The sequence below is a fragment of the Schistocerca americana genome, chromosome 1 (assembly GCF_021461395.2).
Source record: "Schistocerca americana isolate TAMUIC-IGC-003095 chromosome 1, iqSchAmer2.1, whole genome shotgun sequence".
Classification (NCBI taxonomy): domain Eukaryota; kingdom Metazoa; phylum Arthropoda; class Insecta; order Orthoptera; family Acrididae; genus Schistocerca; species Schistocerca americana.
The window spans coordinates 366,201,484-366,221,493 of record NC_060119.1 but is presented as its reverse complement, the minus strand read 5'-3'; the positions used below and the strand labels follow the sequence as shown (position 1 = coordinate 366,221,493).

The 20,010-nt window shown below is 43.7% G+C and overlaps 1 protein-coding gene across 2 annotated transcripts in view; it reads right to left on the bottom strand.

Moving 5' to 3' along the window:
* Window positions 1-245: 245 nt before the first annotated feature.
* The window catches only part of LOC124600383 (glutathione peroxidase-like), a 119,216-nt gene continuing 99,451 nt past the window's right edge, over window positions 246-20,010 (bottom strand). Inside the window, exons 2-5 of one of the 2 annotated variants that reach the window (XM_047136157.1) lie at window positions 18,380-18,565; window positions 12,581-12,709; window positions 10,420-10,563; window positions 246-598 (exon numbers count right to left, since the gene is read on the bottom strand). In XM_047136157.1, coding sequence (XP_046992113.1) covers window positions 374-598; window positions 10,420-10,563; window positions 12,581-12,709; window positions 18,380-18,562 — 681 coding nt within the window. In that variant the 5' untranslated portion in view covers window positions 18,563-18,565 and the 3' untranslated portion in view covers window positions 246-373. The remainder of the gene's footprint in view (window positions 599-10,419; window positions 10,564-12,580; window positions 12,710-18,379; window positions 18,566-20,010) is intronic. The other variant, XM_047136158.1, reaches the window with a different exon arrangement.

Genomic DNA, 20,010 nt, shown 5'->3' with positions numbered 1-20,010 from the left:
AAATACTGAACAAATCACACGAGTACAAAATACTGAGGACACGGAACAGTAAATTTTGATCAGTCTGCTAACGTCAATCGGGGCATATTTATTTAATTGTTAGCACTAAGCAACACAGCTATTTCAGACAATTTCGGTGTGAGATGAATTTGTTCCTTCTTCGAAAGTAAAGCAAGTTTCCGGACTTAGGGCAACGGAAGGAGGAGGAAAGGGAACTTTACAGTTCGGAATACTTGACAATTCTCAACAGAAAATAAACTAAGTTTCAAAAATTTCTCGGTCAACAGTGATGTGATGCATGTTTAGGGGCTTCATATTTTGGCTTGAAGAACGTGTCCAGAAGGCGAGAGAGGGAACGTACTGTGCGGAGCAGTTAGTGTGGGTTGTTGGAGAACACGCTGGGCGCCGACTGGATCAGGCTGACGATGTCCTGCTGGAAGGAGAGCGGCTCCGTGCTCGGGTCGTACCGCTTCACTGGCTGGCCGTCCTTGGACACCAGGAACTTCTCGAAGTTCCAGCGGACGTCCGACAACAGGAATCGGTTGTAATCGAGACTGTACTTGTCGGAGAACCCAGTGCGGGTGGAAGGGCACCGACTCTGCGAAAATCAGCACGTTCCATTGGTTAAACATTTAGCACAAACTCTATTCCATTACTTGAAATAAGACAGTCTCGGTTGCTGTCTCATTTCAAGAAATTCATAACCGGTTGCTGTCTCATTTCAAGAAATTCATAACCGGTTGCTGTACCAGGTGCCTAGTACGGAATGGAACCAATTTTACTCTATTCCATGAGTTGTTTTATGAAGCAGAACGCGAGAGGCACTTTTATACAGGACAAAAATGAGCTACTAAAAGTCTTTGAATAGACAAAGGGGCATACGTCTGTTGAATTCCCCTTGAAATGGGTGAATGAGGACTTCCCTCCTTTCTGCAGCTCCATTTCGTTTAAGTAAAGGGTTGCAAAACAGTACTTTTCTGTTTTCCAAATTATGTTTCACTACCTTCAAATTTGTGAGGGAAAATCGGTCTCTATTTTTGAAGTAAAATAAGAGGTGGTGTAAAGAAGTAGCCTTGTGAAATTTCAAATTAAATAATTTATGTGTGTCAGCCACTTTTTCTTTCATGACGCGTTTCGAGAGTTTATACTCTCATCTTCAAGTGGAAAACAGCGATATCTTCTTAAGTGTGTATCAGCTGGGTGCACTAGTTATTTGTTTTGATTTCATTTTGCCACAGAAAGTGTAGCAGGCACTTGTTATCGTCGTATGACACTAAGATTATACATCTGAAATGGTGAAGGAGTTACAGTCTGCTCCAATGTAGAGCCCTGCAGTTCGTCATAAATGAACACACCAAAGATTGTAGCGATATAAAGATATGGTACTTTGCCTCATGGATCATTCGTGGTTAATTTACATTGTGGATCAGAGGTACTTATATCAATTATAAAATTTTTTCTTTCTTTATAACATCTCATTGAAAGTATTACACTGCAAAACATATGACAGTAACATAAAGTATATATACATATATATGTATGTATATAAAACTTGCAGACTTGGTACACACACACACACACACACACACACACACACACACATATATATACACTCCTGGAAATTGAAATAAGAACACCGTGAATTCATTGTCCCAGGAAGGGGAAACTTTATTGACACATTCCTGGGGTCAGATACATCACATGATCACACTGACAGAACCACAGGCACATAGACACAGGCAACAGAGCATGCACAATGTCGGCACTAGTACAGTGTATATCCACCTTCCGCAGCAATGCAGGCTGCTATTCTCCCATGGAGACGATCGTAGAGATGCTGGATGTAGTCCTGTGGAACGGCTTGCCATGCCATTTCCACCTGGCGCCTCAGTTGGACCAGCGTTCGTGCTGGACGTGCAGACCGCGTGAGACGACGCTTCATCCAGTCCCAAACATGCTCAATGGGGGACAGATCCGGAGATCTTGCTGGCCAGGGTAGTTGACTTACACCTTCTAGAGCACGTTGGGTGGCACGGGATACATGCGGACGTGCATTGTCCTGTTGGAACAGCAAGTTCCCTTGCCAGTCTAGGAATGGTAGAACGATGGGTTCGATGACGGTTTGGATGTACCGTGCACTATTCAGTGTCCCCTCGACGATCACCAGTGGTGTACGGCCAGTGTAGGAGATCGCTCCCCACACCATGATGGCGGGTGTTGGCCCTGTGTGCCTCGGTCGTATGCAGTCCTGATTGTGGCGCTCACCTGCACGGCGCCAAACACGCATACGACCATCATTGGCACCAAGGCAGAAGCGACTCTCATCGCTGAAGACGACACGTCTCCATTTGTCCCTCCATTCACACCTGTCGCGACACCATTGGAGGCGGGCTGCACGATGTTGGGGCGTGAGCGGATGACGGGCTAACGGTGTGCGGGACCGTAGCCCAGCTTCATGGAGACGGTTGCGAATGGTCCTCGCCGATACCCCAGGAGCAACAGTGTCCCTAATTTGCTGGGAAGTGGCGGTGCGGTCCCCTACGGCACTGCGTAGGATCCTACGGTCTTGGCGTGCATCCGTGCGTCGCTGCGGTCCGGTCCCAGGTCGACGGGCACGTGCACCTTCCGCCGACCACTGGCGACAACATCGATGTACTGTGGAGACCTCACGCGCCACGTGTTGAGCAGTTCAGCGGTACGTCCACCCGGCCTCCCGCATGCCCACTATACGCCCTCGCTCAAAGTCCGTCAACTGCACATACGGTTCACGTCCACGCTGTCGCGGCATGCTACCAGTGTTAAAGACTACGATGGAGCTCCGTATGCCACGGCAAACTGGCTGACACTGACGGCGGCGGTGCACAAATGCTGCGCAGCTAGCGCCATTCGACGGCCAACACCGCGGTTCCTGGTGTGTCCGCCGTGCCGTGCTCGTGATCATTGCTTGTACAGTCCTCTCGCAGTGTCCGGAGCAAGTATGGTGGGTCTGACACACCGGTGTCAATGTGTTCTTTTTTCCATTTCCAGGAGTGTATATATATATATGGAGACTTGGTGTACTGTTCCAGTTTCTCTGCAGTGTTTTGGGATATTTCATTTATTTATAACTGACTCTGGAAGAAGAAGGTAGAAAGAATTATAATGACTGGTCTAGTATACCCATAAAGCTCTTAAAGAAGCTCATTCCCCTGTCTCATCTTTTTTTTTTGTGTGGTCTGTCCATGTTTTCTGTTGTGAATGAAAATTTCCAGCTCTTCATAAAGGTTGAGTTTGTGGTCTTTATTCATTTTGTGAAGTATTACCAGATTGTCCTCCATGTTACCAAACAAATGTCCTGTGTCCTGAATGTGTGTAGCTATAGCAGATTTGTTGGCTGTGTTGTACCTAAATGCATTAAAGTGGTTCTTGAATCCAGTTTGAAAGCTTTGTCCAGTCTAACCTACATATTGTACAGAGCACATCTTGTATACACCTGAGTTGGAGAATTGATCTTTATGGATTTTTGTACTGTGTGGCATTATATCACCTAATTTATTGTTGTGGAGAAAGCAACTCTTACATTGTATGGTCCCAATACATTAGCAATTTCTTGTGATATGGTACCTAAGTTGGGAAGGCATACTATCCAGGCATCTGCTTGTTTGTCGTTGTTATTTATGTTTCCGTGTATTCCTTTCTTAACTTTCTTAGATATTTTCTCTATGGGTGTAGGTTGAAAGCCATTTGCGGCTGCTATCTATTTGATGGCAGCAATTTCATTTTGGAGTGTTTCCATACTTAATGGCAACATAGATCTAAAGGCTGCTAATTTGTGTGTGTGTGTGTGTGTGGGGGGGGGGGGGGGGGGGGGGTTGCATGCATGCATGCATGCAGAAGGTTGGAATTTACATCTGTAGTCCTGGGTTTTCTGTAAATAGGAAGCATGTGTTCACTTTTTTTTTTTTAGTGATGGTGAGGTTCAAAGCACTTATTGACTTCTGACTTTCATATTCACAAGTGAACAGAATGTTCTTATGCAAGATGTTCAAGGCCTGAATTATTGCCTCAACATTTTGTTTGCCTCCCCCCTATGTTATTATTAATGTGTCATCATGTCTTTTGCAAAACTTAATGTCTTGTACATACGGGTTTTTGTTAGTGAACACTTTTTCTTCAAGCTGGTTTGTGAAAACGTCAGCTATGGTCCCTGATATACTACTGCCCATTTCTAGGCCATTCGGTTTATATTTTTTATTGTTGAAAGTGAAATAGTTTTAATTAGGTACCAGTTCAAGCAAATCAATGAATTCAACTATTTCAGCCACTAATAATCTTTTGTGTTTTATGAGACTGTGTTTGATAATTTCCACTGCTTCATCTATGGGAATGTCGGTGTATTCATAACATCTAGTGATATCATCTGGATCTGTCAGGAACAGGAATGTTTAGTGCCTCATGCCCTACTGTTTTCGACAGACTAGTCTGTTTCAAATGTGTAGTTGTTCCTCAGAATCTCATTTAGTTTATGTGTCAACTTATGGCATGGGCTGTTTCTAGAGTTAACAATAACTCTCACAGGACAGTCCTCCTTGTGAATCCTTAACTATGACTCCAGTTGTGGTGCTTTTGGGTTCATGGATACGCATCTGTATTTCTCCTCCTCAGTAAATAAGAAGTCAGTTTTCTTTAAGAGTGCCTTGATCTCAACTTGAAATTTGTCTGTTGGATCTTTCTTTATCTCTTCAGTATTGTTTTGTTGAAGAATTATAACGTTCTCTCAATTTAAACTTGTTCATGTACAGTCATCAATGTATTGCCCCTGTCTGCTTTTGTTGCTATTGCTTCGTATTCTCTTGGTTTCTTGTTTGTGGTTTTGAGTGTTTTACTGTCCTTATTGGATTTATTTGTGCGTTTTTACTGTCCTTATTGGATTTAAAAGTCCTGCATTTTGTGCCACTGAGTTCTCATTCCAATATATTGTTTACTTGTGTGCTACTGAATTTTTTGTATTATTACTGCCGAGGTTGACAATAACACAAAAATTTCAATGACTCAGAAGGTAGTGTATTAGAACGAGAACTGAATGGCACAAAATGCAGTGCTTTTAAACCCAATAAGAACAGTAAAACACTAACCCAATAAGGACAGTAAAACACTCAAAACCTTAAACAAGAAACTAACAGAACATGAAGCAATTGCACCAAAAGTACTGACACAGATATTTCTTTATTTGAACTTTTATTGTCAAAACAGTCATAGTTTCCTTTTAAACAGTTCAGCATGGGCAACATAAGGAAGTAGCCTTACAGTGAGGTGAGAAAGTTATGGGATAGTAATATGCTATAGATGACGTGAAAATGTTTCCGACGGGATTATGGCTGCAAGACGCGACCTTAGGACCAAGATTTGCAAATGACTGTAGAGATAGTCTTCTGCGTTCGACGTTCATCTTGAGGACAGACCGTAAGTACCACATAAAGCTACGTTCGCAGTGAGAGGTTTGCCTCGGAGATTTGTGTCCGCCAGAAGTCACGAAGAAAAGTATCTCGGCTCACGTACTTGTATATCGCGACTTAGTTCAGGGACCTGTGCCCGGCAGAAGCAGCCAACGTGAGCAGTTTGACTGGCGACAAGTAGCCAGTCATTTTCAAGGAACATGGCGTCCAACGCAAAACTTCTATTTCTTTACGTTAGCGCTGCGAATATAACTGTAAAAAGGAGGAATAATCGGAGAAAGGAATGTAGGTGATGGGTGCGTAACTTTCTCACTAAACTGTGTACTAATGGATCTTGCAGTTCAGTGATGACTGACCTAAAAGTTCAAGACATACAGGGTTCCAAAAATTTTGTTCATGGTATCTATGACGGACTTTACTAGACATGACAACTAAGTATTAAACATTACATGATACAAATTTTCGAGAAGCTGTAACCCCTGCTGAACAACTTGCCGTTACATTTCGATTTTTAGCTACTGAAAAATCATACAGCTCCCTCTACGTCTATATCTACATAGATACCCCGCAAACCACCGTACGGTGCGTGGCGGAGGGTACACTGTACCACCACTAGTCATTTCCATTCCTGTTCCACTCCCAACAAGAGCGGTGAAAAACGACTATCTATATGCCTCCGTATGAACCCTAATTTCTGGCATCTTATCTTCGCGGTCCTTATGTTGGCGGTTGTAGAATCATTCTGCAATCGCTTCAAATGCTGGTTCTCTAAATTTTCTCAATAAAGTTCTTCGAAAAGAATCTCGCCTTCCGTCTAGTGATTCCCATTTGAGTTCCCGAAGCATTTCTGCAACACTTGTGTGTTGTTCGAACGTACCAGTTACAAATCTAGCAGCTCGCCTCTGAATTGCTTCGTTGACTTCTTTTAATGCGACCTGTTACGAGCAATATTCAACAATACATCGCACTAGCGTCCTAAATGCGGTTTCCTTAACAGATGAACCACACTTTTCTAGAATTCTCACAATAAATCGAAGTCGACCATTCACCTTTCCTGCTACAGTCCTCATATGTTCGGCCCATTTCATACCGCTTTGCAACGATAGGCCCAGATATTTAAACGACGTCTCGAGCAAGACAGTACTAACGCTGTATTCAAACATTACAGGTTTGTTTTTCCCACTCATCCGCACTAACTTAATATCTTTCTACATTTAGAGCCATTCGTAACATCAACTATGAATTTTGTTCAAGTCATTTTGTATCCTCCTAAAGTCACTTAACGATGTCACCCTACCGTACACCACAGCATCATCAGCAAACAACCACACATTGCTGCCCAACCTGTCCGTCCAATCATTTACGTATATAGATAATAACAGCGAGCCTGTTACACTTCTTCGGGGCACTCCTGACGGTAGCCTTGTCTCTGATGAACGTTCGCCGTCGAGTACAGCATAATGGGTTCTGTAACTTACGAAGTCCCCGAGCCACTCACATATCTGTGTACCTATTCCATATGCTCGTACCTTCTTTAACAGCCTGCAATGGGGCACCGTATCATACACTTCCCGGAAACCGAGTAGTATGAAATCTGCCTGTTGTTCATCGTCCGCAGTTCGCAAGTATATCATGTGAGAAAAGGGCAAGCTGAGTTTCGCACGAATGATTCCTGGCCATAGTCTTCTCGGCCTCAAGAAAATTTAATACATTCGAACTGAGAATATGTTCAAGGATTCTGCTGCAAAGCGATGCTAGGGATATTGGTCTGTAATTTTGCGGGTCCGTTCTTTCGACCTTCTTATGCACGGGAGCCACCTGCGCTTTTTTCCAGTCGCTCAGGACTTTGCGCTGGGCGAGGGATTCGTGATAAATGCAAGCTAAGTAAGGGGCCAGTGCCATAGAATACTCTTTGTAAAACTGAATTACGATTTCATCCTGACCTTGTGACTTATTTGTTTTCAACTCCTTCAGTTGTTTCTGTACGCCTGGGACGCTCATTACTACGTATGTCGTCCCTTTGGGGCAGCCACGGTGTGTTTTTACGATTCTCCTGCGTGGCCGACTTCTTGAAGGTGACATTTAAAACTTCGTCTTTCGCTGGATGAAAGCCTTAGACCCACTTAGCTACAATTTTCTCGGGCAGATCTTTTACTAAGATATGACAGTGGTAGCAGCTCTATGCTTCGCGCATAGATCTTTTCACAGATGCACGAATCTTCATTAACTTTTGTTTGTCGTCATTTGCGTGTTCTCTTTTGAAGACAGTGCAATAGCCTCTGCTTTCTCAACAATTTTCGAATCTCGTTATTAAAGCATGGTGAGTCTTTTTCGTCCTTAATGCACTTACAAGGCACATAATTCTCCAAACCACGATTTACAATTTCCTTAAACTTTTCCCACATTTCCTCCACGTCCATCTTACTGGAACTGATGTCAATTCACTGTTTAGGTGAGATGCTAACAACTGCTTATCTGCTCTTTCTAACAGCAGCACACTCTTAGCCTTCTTCACTGATTTCTCAGCTTTCGTAACCACAGTTGCTATAATGACATCATGATCACTTATCCACTTTTCAATACTGGCGTTGTCGATAAGGTCCGGCCTATTTGTAGCGACAAGGTATAAGACTTTTCCACTGCGTATGGAAGTATTTAAGTATTTCCCACGACTGTCAAACATCCCAGTCTGTCTTGGTAGGTTAAAGTCGCCTGCAGCTAACAATGCTTGATCCTGACCTGGCAGCCGCGCAGTCCAAGGCGTCTTTCCACGGTTCGCGCGGCTCCCCCTGTCGGAGGTACAAATGGTTCAAATGGCTCTGAGCACTATTGGACTTATCATCTGAGGTCATCAGTCCCCTAGAACTTAGAACTACTTAAACCTAACTAATCAAAGGACATCACACACATGCATGCCCGAGGCAGGATTCGAACCTGCTACCGTAGCAGTCGCACGGTCCCGGACGGAAGCGCCTAGAATCGCTCGGCCACCGTGGCCGGCTGTCGGAGGTTCGAGTCCTTCCTCGTGCATGGGTGTGTTGTCCTTAGCGTAAGTTAATTTAAGTTAGATTAAGTAGTGTGTAAGCCAAGGGTCCGATGACCTGAGCAGTTTGGTCCCAATCAAACTTACCACTAATTTCAAATTTGATCTGGTATTTACGCGCTACTAGCAGTAGGCTCTCTTTGAATGACTAAAACTGTCACAGCGGAAACGGTTGGCCGGTAAACACATCCAACACTTAACTTGTTTTCACCTACACCTGTTGTATGCGACAGGATAACTCCACTGCCACACTCCACTTCGACCTCAACAGACAGAATATTTTTGTCAACTGCAATGAACACTCCCCCTCCTACGGCCTCTAATCTGTCTTTCTGATATACGTTATTACACGCATAGCATTACCAGAGCCAAAATCAGTGAATTAATACCGAAACTGTTGGTTCGTTTGCGACCGCTACGGTCTCAGGTTCGAATCCTGCCTCGGGCATGGATTTGTGTGATGTCCTTAGGTTAGTTAGGTTTAAATAGTTCTAAGTTCTAGGGGACTGATGACCTCAGAAGTTAAGTCCCATAGTGCTCAGAGCCATTTGTTGGTTTGTTTACATCCTTCAGGAAGAGGAGCGAATCGTAGGCGTACCACTTCCCTGTTCATTCGTGGTGTCTTACAGGACCAACACTTGTTAAATTCATGGAGGAATTGTGACCTCAGATTGTGAATTTTACTGCCTAATTCTTTATCGGAAACGTCGAATAAAAATGCGAGTTGGTGGGTTGCAAAACGTTTGGCGGTGCGGTTTTTGAATTCGAGGAATGTAGTATCCATAACTATCGCCAGTCTCTAAATTCTTCAATTAGTTAAAGGTATTGCTTTTCGTCCACTCCATCTTCACAAACTGCTACTGAAAGTAGCACCACTAGATACAACCCACGAGTCTACCTGTGAAATGACTGCGCATGCGCAAGTGCAGTAGAAAGTTTATGAGGGATTTGTGCTGTCTTTTCTATGAGCGAACGGATACAGACACATTACCTGCTAAACGTGCCGGGCACAATTCTACGCAACCAATTTTCAGTGTGAACCTAGCTTAAGAGAGATTAGGACTCGTACAGAGGTATACACACAATGATTTGCGAGTGGAACGGGAATGACGCAATCTACATTCTACATTTATACTCCACAAGCCACCCAACGGTGTGTGGCGGAGGGCACTTTACGTGCCACTGTCATTACATCCCTTTCCTGTTCCAGTCGCGTATGTTTCGCGGGAAGAACGACTGCCGGAAAGCCTCCGTGCGCGCTCGAATGTCTCTAATTTTACATTCGTGATCTCCTCGGGAGGTATAAGTAGGGGGAAGCAATATATTCGATACCTCATCCAGAAACGCACCCTCTCGAAAACTGGACAGCAAGCTACACCGCGATGCAGAGCGCCTCTCTTGCAGAGTGTGCCACTTGAGTTTGCTAAACATCTCCGTAACGCTATCACGCTTACCAAATAACCCTGTGACGAAACGCGCCGCTCTTTTTTGGATCTTCCTCTGTCAACCCGACCTGGTACGGATCCCACACTGATGAGCAATACTCAAGTATAGGTCGAACGAGTGTTTTGTAAGCCACCTCCTTTGTTGATGAATTACATTTTCTAAGGACTCTCCCAATGAATCTCAACCTGGCACTCGCCTTAGCAACAATTAATTTTATATGATCATTCCACTTCAAATCGTTCCGTACGCATACTCCCAGATATTTTACAGAAGTAACTGCTACCAGTACAAAATACGATCCGCCAGGCACTGTACATTGGCTGCAGGAGTATGTAAGTAGATGTATATAGCACGTAGCGCTGAATTTGTTGATAGTAGATTCGCTGTCGCCCTCACACACACACACACACACACACACACACACACGCACGCACACAGAGCCTTTGCCTCCAGCTCCGGTGAACAAGAACATGCCGTTTTGTACATGGCGCGCACCTTGAGGAATGTGAAGAGGGGGTGCTCGTTGTCTCCGTTGACGTCCGTCTTGGCGAACATCTGGAAGTTGGGCTGGAAACCGCTTCCCGGCCGCACGTAGGCGATGCCGTTCAGGATCTCCGTGGCATTGGCGCCCGGCTCTTGCTGTGGAAAACACACTCAAACTTAGTACCTACTTCTTGGAACGACAATTTTGGAAAATGATTCAGCCGATTTCTCTAGATTGATTCTTCCACGTGAATAAAGCTACAAACTTGGGGTGAATTTCAACTTACGCATCGAAACTAGAAGTCTACCTTGGCACCAGTTGTAAGTTGCTGGATCATGTTGTACTGGGTAAGGGTCTCACTGGTGCAGCTAGCTCGGTCGGTAGTTTGTTATCAAATGAGCTTCGATTCAAGAGGGCGATAGCACAACGGGAAGCGTATTGCATGCTCCGTTTCAACAGACTCAATTCAGTTACACCTGTGAGGCGTGATTTTCATCGAAAGCGCACCGCTGCACATCGTACAGCTCATATCATTCGACGACGGCACCATAAGTTTCCAGACAAGGTAGGTAACGGTCCCTGAGAAGGTCATATGCACATACGGCAGGAAGTGCCTTCCATTGGAGGTACGCCGTTTTGAAAATGCAAGTAAAAGATCTTTGACAATGTGGGCTTCATAGACTGAAAGCACAACATATGAACATACTAGGCAAGTGGTAATGTTCTGTCTGTATTAGTGTTTTATCTCCGCATTGAAGAGGCAGTCGCCGACAATCCTTGCCCACACGTTAAGTCTAAAACTGTGCTGACGGTTTGCTGGCACCATACCATGGCCATTCTCCGTACCCCACAGGCGAATATCGAGAACGTTGAAAATATTGCCCCTCGTGAAAGTGGTCTTATCCGTGAATAGGATGGACGACAGAAATCCCAGCCACCGTGATGGTCTGAGCCACAAACCAGTGACAAAACCGTCGCCGCGGAGGCAAGTCCATTGGTAACAGAGGCCTGCACGCATTGTAAGCAATGCGGGTAATGACAGTTATCGTGGAGAATATTCCTCACGATCGTATCACTTAGCCTATGCTGGAAGACCATCTTCCTGGAGCTGATAGCGGGGTCATATTCCACAGTGTTCAAAACCTGTTATCTCTACCTTCAAGCGGTTGTACTTCTCTTGAAACGCATTTCCGACCATAGGTCATTTGACCTTTTTTGCTCCTTATCCTCTCAGTAATCGTTTGTTGCCGTTTGTCTCCATTTATCAAAGTGAACCTGTATAAAGGGAAATCCACGTCTCCCCCTTGTTCTCGTTCAAGATGTAGAGCACATTTAACAGCGTTTTCCGTTAGTTCACAGAAATCCACTCTTCGTTCCAGCTGAAAGTTAAGACATTCCTTATGTATTTGTCTGGCATGTTTATCGAAGACGTTTGCATTTCTAACCATACGCGATCCCGTTAGTACAAGCTCTTTGTGATGCTGGTAAATAACAACATGAAGTGTTGGGCTACGTTCCGTTTAAGTGGAAAGATAAACTGCGGCAGCCTAACAATATCATATACACAACAGCCAAATACTTTAGTCGCGTACGAAAGAGACTTTCTAAAGCTTCACGTATTTGCGCCGTTTCCAGAGAAAAGATTTACAGCCTGTTCTTCTCCGTGGAAAAAAAGGTTACGATAATGATCCACCTGGATACGTTTCACATTTGCGGCTACGTAAAAAAATTTCATTTTTCAACAGGACGGAGCATTATCGCACTGGCACCTGCATGTGAGATAATTTCTTAAAAATGAACTGCCTGAATGATCGATGGAGCATACGGATCTCGCAGTCCACCGTTAGCCTGCAAGGTCCCATGCATAAGTAACAATTCACCCCAAGTTTCTGTCTTCACTCTTGCAGAAGATAAGGTCTTGTCCAACCAGATGAATATTTTTGAAGGGCCCTGTACTAGCGAGAATTAGTAAGCGATGCTTTAAAAATGAAATAGTTTAATAAGCTAAAGGTAGCGGGCAATCATATTTGTAATAGAACTTAATAGTATGTGTTCTAATATGTACTCAAAGAAACAAAGGAAATTTCTTTAATTTTTGTCCCATTTTAACTTTAATAATTAGTAATCACAAAACAACTATGAAAGCCGAGCACGGCTACAGCTGTCACTCACCAGACCAAACTGATTACAAGGAAAACCGAGGACAGCGAGGTCATCCCCCATACTGGATTGTAGTGCATTCAGTCCATAGTAATGGGGAGTGAAACCTCAGTAAGTCGCCACGTTGACGACTAGCACCGCCTGTTCAAGAAAAAAGACAACAACGTTTTTCGAAAACATGCGTATATTATTCTCATTAAGAAAAATAAATGTTAATGTGGTAGTTAAAGTAAGGCTCGAACAAAACAACAGTCCTGTTTGTCATAAATATAAATCTCTCTGTTAAGCGTTACAATTGTCAGGTAAATATTTGAACTTTTCTCAGTTAATTATTCAAAAGAAACATAAAGAGTTAGGTTTGCTGAGTTTCTTTGTGATTGTCACTGTTTTCTGAGACCTATATAGCCTCTAAATGATGACTCCAGCACTGGAAGACGGAACGTTAGGCACAGAAATGTGCCTTGGACCGCGGCCTAATGCCAGTAGAGCAAAAATCTGCATGTTCTTAGAATTTTTCGTTCAAAGTTTGAACTAAGTTATCCATCGATTTCTTTATATTTCCAGTCTTCCCTGCCTGTAGACTGGTATCTCAGGTTTTTAACTGGGAGTCTGTTTGTCGATATGTGAAATGGTTCCCAAGGTTGCCGAACTCATTACGTTTCTTAGGCACTGTATGTTTTTAGCTATTTTCGTCAACCCTCTTAGCTCGTCTTCATCGGAAAACCTCGAAAGAGCTCCCGCTCTGTGGACAGCACAACAGTGGCTAACCTTTTCAAAGGATCAACATTCCACTCAGCATAACATAACCTCTCTGTCTGTGGGACGCTAATATGTAACAGTCCTTGTTTGGTACAGAAACATCGGGAGCACGATCTGGAGTTTTCTGTTGCTCCAGTCACGTGACTGGACTCAGTGCTCCTTTTTCCTTCTTCGCAGAGTTGGTTTGTCTGTTAAGCACATTTCCTCCGGGCAGGTACCACAGTCGTACAAAGTTTATGAAGTGACGGTCATTTCCTTCATCGACTGTAATTATTGTTTATTTTCCAATATTGTCCGATTTAGGCTATTATGTCATTTTAAAGTGATCGAAAGTTTTGCATTTGTCTTCCATATGCTGGTAACTGGAAGGCTTGGTGACTTGTCCTCGTTCAAGCCCTCGCACGATCTCTGACACTGAAACGGAGTTGTGTGTTTGCACTGCTTACTTTCACTCTATTACCTCGTATGGTGTTGCATTCTATGCGACACCGTGCGCTCACTAGGCCTACAAAAGGGCACTCTAACATATCTATTGAGCTAGTTCGCGAGATTTGTAGAGGCCGTTGTTCATATGTCCTGGATTTCTAAGTATGGTACCCTTGTGCAAACTTGTCATTATGGCATTAGTTGTTGACAATACTGACTTCAGAAGAAACTGCAACATTAATTCAGTGGACATTAGGCAGAAAAACGATGTGCACTTGGGTAACATTTGCTTAAGCGTGATACAGAAAGGCGCGCATGGTCCCAAGGAACTCGAGAAATACATCAAAAAAGCTCAACACGAAGAAGAAGTTGTACGACATAAACGAAAATTGGTAGGCGTGTTTCTACATCTGACAGACGATGTCTATTCAAATTTCACGCCAGTTGCATAAGAGTGGGGCTAGTGGCGTCACTATGAGGATTAAAATCAGCTTTGTTTTAAATAACGCGGTTTAACAATGTTGAGCGTTAGTTACCTTTGAGATCGGACGTGGTTAGTTGACGTTTGTCAAGAATGCTTTTCAGGCGACAAAGACACCATTATCAACATCTCACTGAGTTCGATCGAGGAGCTGGATGTTTCTCCTACGATGTTGCAAGAAGGCTTGGCAGGAATGTAGCCACTGCACATGATTGCTGGCAGCAGTAGTGACGACAATATAAGGTCGCCAGAAGACTGGGCTTCGGACGGCCACGTGGTGCTACCGATAAGGGAGATCATCATGTTCGGCGTATGGCTGTGGCACATCGTACTGCGTCTGTAGTAGCAATCTGAGCAGCAGATGGCACTACAGTGACTGAACGAACTGTTAAAAATGGGTTACATCAAGGACAGCTCGGAGCCAGAAGCCCTGTTGCGTGCATTCTACTGACCCCAAAGCATCGCCATTTACGACTTCAGCGGTGTTAGGAGAGGGCAAGAAGGAGGTCTGTCGTGTTTTCTGATGAAAGATGGTTTTGCCTCAGTGCCAAAGATGGCCGTTTGTTGGTTAGAAGGGATCCAGTTGAGAGCCAGCAACCAACCCGCCTCCGTGCTAGACACGCTGGACCTTATAATGGTACTTGAATTACGTAACCATTACGGCACATCACCTGAACCTCTCGATACCAGTAATATTCTACTGTGTTTCTGTAAAGTAGTTGACATATTTCTGAGACAACATTCAGATTTGATTTCATTAATGTACAGGTACTTTGATTCATCGATATGTTTATATTGCAATGATATTATTCTTATGTGTATTCTTTCTTTTGTCACTATGATCTTTGACGTACTTGTAACTCTTGATTTTTGTGCGCGTAAACGGTTATTAGTTAGAAAGTCGGAACTTGAAAAATTCGAGTCTCGGACGTCATTTGGAAAGACGCATAACGTAGTCAACTTATAAAATGTGAACTTTAATAGTGAGGAAGATATTTTCAAGTACGTTTTGTATTGTGGAGTGATGTTTTGTGTGTTACGCGATATTGCAACAAAAGCAATAAAAAGGAAGTGTAACTTAAATTCGGAGTGCTGATTATTTTTTACATCACCATTGTGCTAACTTTAAAAGGTTTAATATTCAAGAATGGTTTGTGAAACACATCTATAAAACTTTTAAATATCGCAGAATAACACCTAGGTCTCTTTGCATCCGAGCTTGGAATCATCACTACCTAGATTTTCGACGATAGAGCCATGAATTCACAACGAGACCAGCGTGGGAAACACGAAAAGATGAGTGCCTAGTTTATCCATTATTTCATGAAATGACTTTATTAACTGTGCTCTAATGACACCTGCCACATAATTACTTTGTTGTTGCCCGAAAATGCAGCATTTAGCAGCGTGAGCAACATCACAATCATTAAATTTTGACCTTTGTTGTGGTAGGGTTGTTAGAACCTGCACCTGGAGTTATGGGCTGGGGTGCGATTTCGTATGAATCAGGAGCTCTGGCGTTGTTATCCCACGACCCCGACTGTACATTTGTACGTCAACCTGGTAATTCGCCAGTTGTGCTGCTCCGGACGGAGTGGCCGTGCGGTTCTAGGCGCTACAGTCTGGAGCCGAGCGACCGCTCCGGTCGCAGGTTCGAATCCTGCCTCGGGCATGGATGTGTGTGATGTCCTTAGGTTTGTTAGGTTTGATTAGTTCTAAGTTCTAGGCGACTGAAGACCTCGGAAGTTAAGTCGCATAGTGCTCAGAGCCATTTGAACCATTTGCTGTGCTGCCATTCATGAACAGCATTCCAGAGGGTGTTTTCCAACAGGGTACCGTTCACCTGCATTCCGCCATTGCAACCCAACATGCTCTGCAAAGTGTCGACATGTGGCCTTGGCGCGGTCAATCACTAGATCTATCTCCAGTTGAACACATAGGCGACATCATCGGATGACACCTCTAGCAACCAGCGTTAACCGTCCCTGTGCTGACCGACCAAGTGCAGCAGACATGGAGCTCCATCACATAAACTGAATACGGCATCTGTACAACACAATATATGCACATTTGCATGCTTGAATTCAACATTCTGATTGTCGCATCGGTTATTAATCTAGCAGCATTTCACATTTACAATAGCTTATCTCGCACTTATACAGGGTGTTACAAAAAGGTACGGCCAAACTTTCAGGAAACATTCCTCACACACAAATAAAGAAAAGATGTTACGTGGATATGTGTCCGGAAACGCTTAATTTCCATGTTAGAGCTCATTTTAGTTTCGTCAGTATGTACTGTACTTCCTCGATTCACCGCCAGTTGGCCCAATTGAAGGAAGGTAATGTTGACTTCGGTGTTTCTGTTGACATGCGACTCATTGCTCTACAGTACTAGCATCAAGCACATCAGAACGTAGCATCAACAGGTTAGTGTTCATCACGAACGTGGTTTTGCAGTCAGTGCAATGTTTACAAATGCGGAGTTGGCAGATGCCCATTTGATGTATGGATTAGCACGGGGCAATAGCCGTGGCGCGGTACGTTTGTATCGAGACAGATGCCCAGAACGAAAGTGTCCCGACAGGAAGACGTTCGAAGCAATTGATCGGCGTCTTAGGGAGCACGGAACATTCCAGCCTATGACTCGCGACTGGGGAAGACCTAGAACGACGAGGACACCTGCAATGGACAAGGCAATTCTTCGTGCAGTTGACGATAACCCTAATGTCAGCGTCAGAGAAGTTGCTGCTGTACAAGGTAACGTTGACCACGCCACTGTATGCAGAGTGCTACGGGAGAACCAGTTGTTTCCGTACCATGTACAGCGTGTGCAGGCACTATCAGCAGCTGATTGGCCTCCACGGGTACACTTCTGCGAGTGGTTCATCCAACAATGTGTCAATCCTCATTTCAGTGCAAATGTTCTCTTTACGGATGAGGCTTCATTCCAACGTGATCAAATTGTAAATTTTCACAATCAACATGTGTGGGGTGACGAGAATCCGCACGCAATTTCTCAATCACGTCAACAACACAGATTTTCTGTGAACGTTTGGGCAGGCATTGTTGGTGATGTCTTGATTGGGGCCCATGTTCTTCCATCTCAATGGAGCACATTATCATGATTTCATACGGGATACTCTACCTGTGCTGCTAGAACATGTGCCTTTACAAGTACGACACAACATGTGGTTCATGCACGATGGAGCTCCTGCACATTTCAGTCGAAGTGTTCGTCCGCTTCTCAACGACAGATTCGGTGACCGATGGATTGATAGAGGCGGACCAATTCTATGGGCTCCACGCTCTCCTGACCTCAACCCTCTTGACTTTCATTTATGGGGGCATTTGAAAGCTCTTGTCTACGCAAACCCGGTACCAAATGTAGAGACTCTTCGTGCTCGTATTGTGGACGGCTGTGATACAATACGCCATTCTCCAGGGCTGCATCAGCGCATCAGGGATTCCATGCGACGGAGGGTGGATGCATGTATTCTCGCTAACGGAGGACATTTTGAACATTTCCTGTAAGAAAGTGTTTGAAGTCACGCTGGTACGTTCTGTTGCTGTGTGTTTCAATTCCATGATTAATGTGATTTTAAGAGAAGTAATAAAATGAGCTCTAACATGGAAAGTAAGCGTTTCCGGACACATGTCCACATAACATATTTTCTTTCTTTGTGTGGGAGGAATGTTTCTTGAAAGTTTGGCCGTACCTTTTTGTAACACCCTGTATTAACGTATGATCTTGCTATGTTACTCATTTAAATATATTAGCCGGACAAATTTATTTCATCACTCTACATTATTTATTATTTGGTGTTGCGGTTTTTTTCCGTCAACGTAAGTAAATAAATGTGAAACTTTCTGGCAAATTGAATGAAACTGTGTGGCAGACCGGGACTCGAACCTGAGAGCACTGCTTTTCGCGGGCGAGTCCCGTACCGACTGACCACTTCAGCGTACAGTCCACTGCAGAGTGAAAACACATTCTGGGAAATAAATATGAACTGGACAACGCTATCCCTAGTGCTTTCTTCTGGAGCACATGACAATGCTGCACTTATTGTTGAGGCAGATATCTGGCTTAATCGGACTATGGCGAAAGGATTCGTAAGAATAGTGTTAGCGAATGGTGTCGACCTTGCCGCGGAACTTTGAGAGGCTGATGTTGCGCTCGCCCCAGATGTCCTCGGCGGTGTAGTTGTAGATGGAGTCGCCGTCGTTATAGTCGTTGGAGCACTCGACGGAGGCGACCCGCTGCACGGCTTTGGCCGCCCCTTCGCCCACTGCCAGCGCCGCCAGAAGCAGCAGCACCGGCCCCATCTTCTGCAACACAAGTGCACACTACCTCAGCGCATGCGCCAAATAATGTAATAACATTCACTGAAGAGCCAAAACATGAAGACAAAAGTCCACGGCGAGGCTCAATGTTGCCTCGTTGTGTTGCTGCCACGTGACGCGTTAAACAAAGTATACAGGGTGGTCCATTGATCGTGACCGGGCCAAATATCTCACGAAATAAGCGTCAAGCGAAAAAACTACAAAGAACGAAACTTGTCTAGCTAGAAGGGGGAAACCAGATGGCGCTATGGTTGGCCCGCTAGATGGCGCTGCCATAGGTCAAACGGATATCAACAGCGTTTTTTAAAATAGGAACCCCCATTTTATTGCATATTCATGTAGTACGTAAAGAAATAAGAATGCTTTAGTTGGACCACTTTTTTCGCTTTGTGATAGATGGTGCTGTAATAGTCACAAACACATGGCTCACAATTTTAGACGAACAGTTGGTAACAGGTAGGTTTTTTAAATTAAAATACAGAACATAGGTACGTTTGAACATTTTATTTCGGTTGTTCCAATGTGTACATGTACCTTTGTGAACTTATCATTTCTGAGAACGCATGCTGTTACAGCGTGATTACCTGTAAATACCACATTAATGCAATAAATGTATGTAGTTAATCTTTATAGACAACTGGTCCAAAAGAGGTTCGTGTAATTAAAGTTAAAAAAGATGATTAGCCCTGAAAGACAAAGGAAATGTGGGAACCATAACAGACAATAAATTGGAAAAAAATTAGAAGTGAAGCGTGAGAAGAAGGAAAAAGAGATGAAGAAGAGCCGGATAAGGAGAATATTTGTGTTTCTATAGCTGCACAACCTTTTTAAGAGGAACTTATGGATTTTTTGTTTGGGTTTGTAATTTCTTGATAGGGAGAGATATGGAATATTCAGTATTCGCTTAGTATTAACAAACATTTCTAACAGTGTTAAGCCTAGTGACAAAATTATGCGGTCCACTTTCTCGTTGTGTGACGTTAAGCCCATCCTTGTGTTTACGGAAGAACACGCTTTCACCCTCAAAGCACAGTACCTCTCAAGAAGAGGGCCTGAGCATGTCTAGAATTGAAAAACTGTGCAGCATGCTTTAACATAATAATGCAGGACACCAATGCAGGCGCTGTAAATTATATATAAACTACAACTACCTGAACATGACGCTTAAAAGCCCGCAACACGGATTCAATATTTACAAAATCACTTGTGTCTGGTCATAGACGTCAAGTTGCTTTCTTTATTCTTAACAAATCTTGTAAAGTATGTTAATGTTACCAAAAATTCTATATGAAGTATAGAGTTACGTTACGAAGCAATAAGTTTCGTTCAATTACGGCATACCAGGAATTATTGCCAATGTAAACTACGCCATATTTGAGTTTTATTTCATCATTTACTAGAAGAGCCTACCTTATCTCAAACAATTTGTA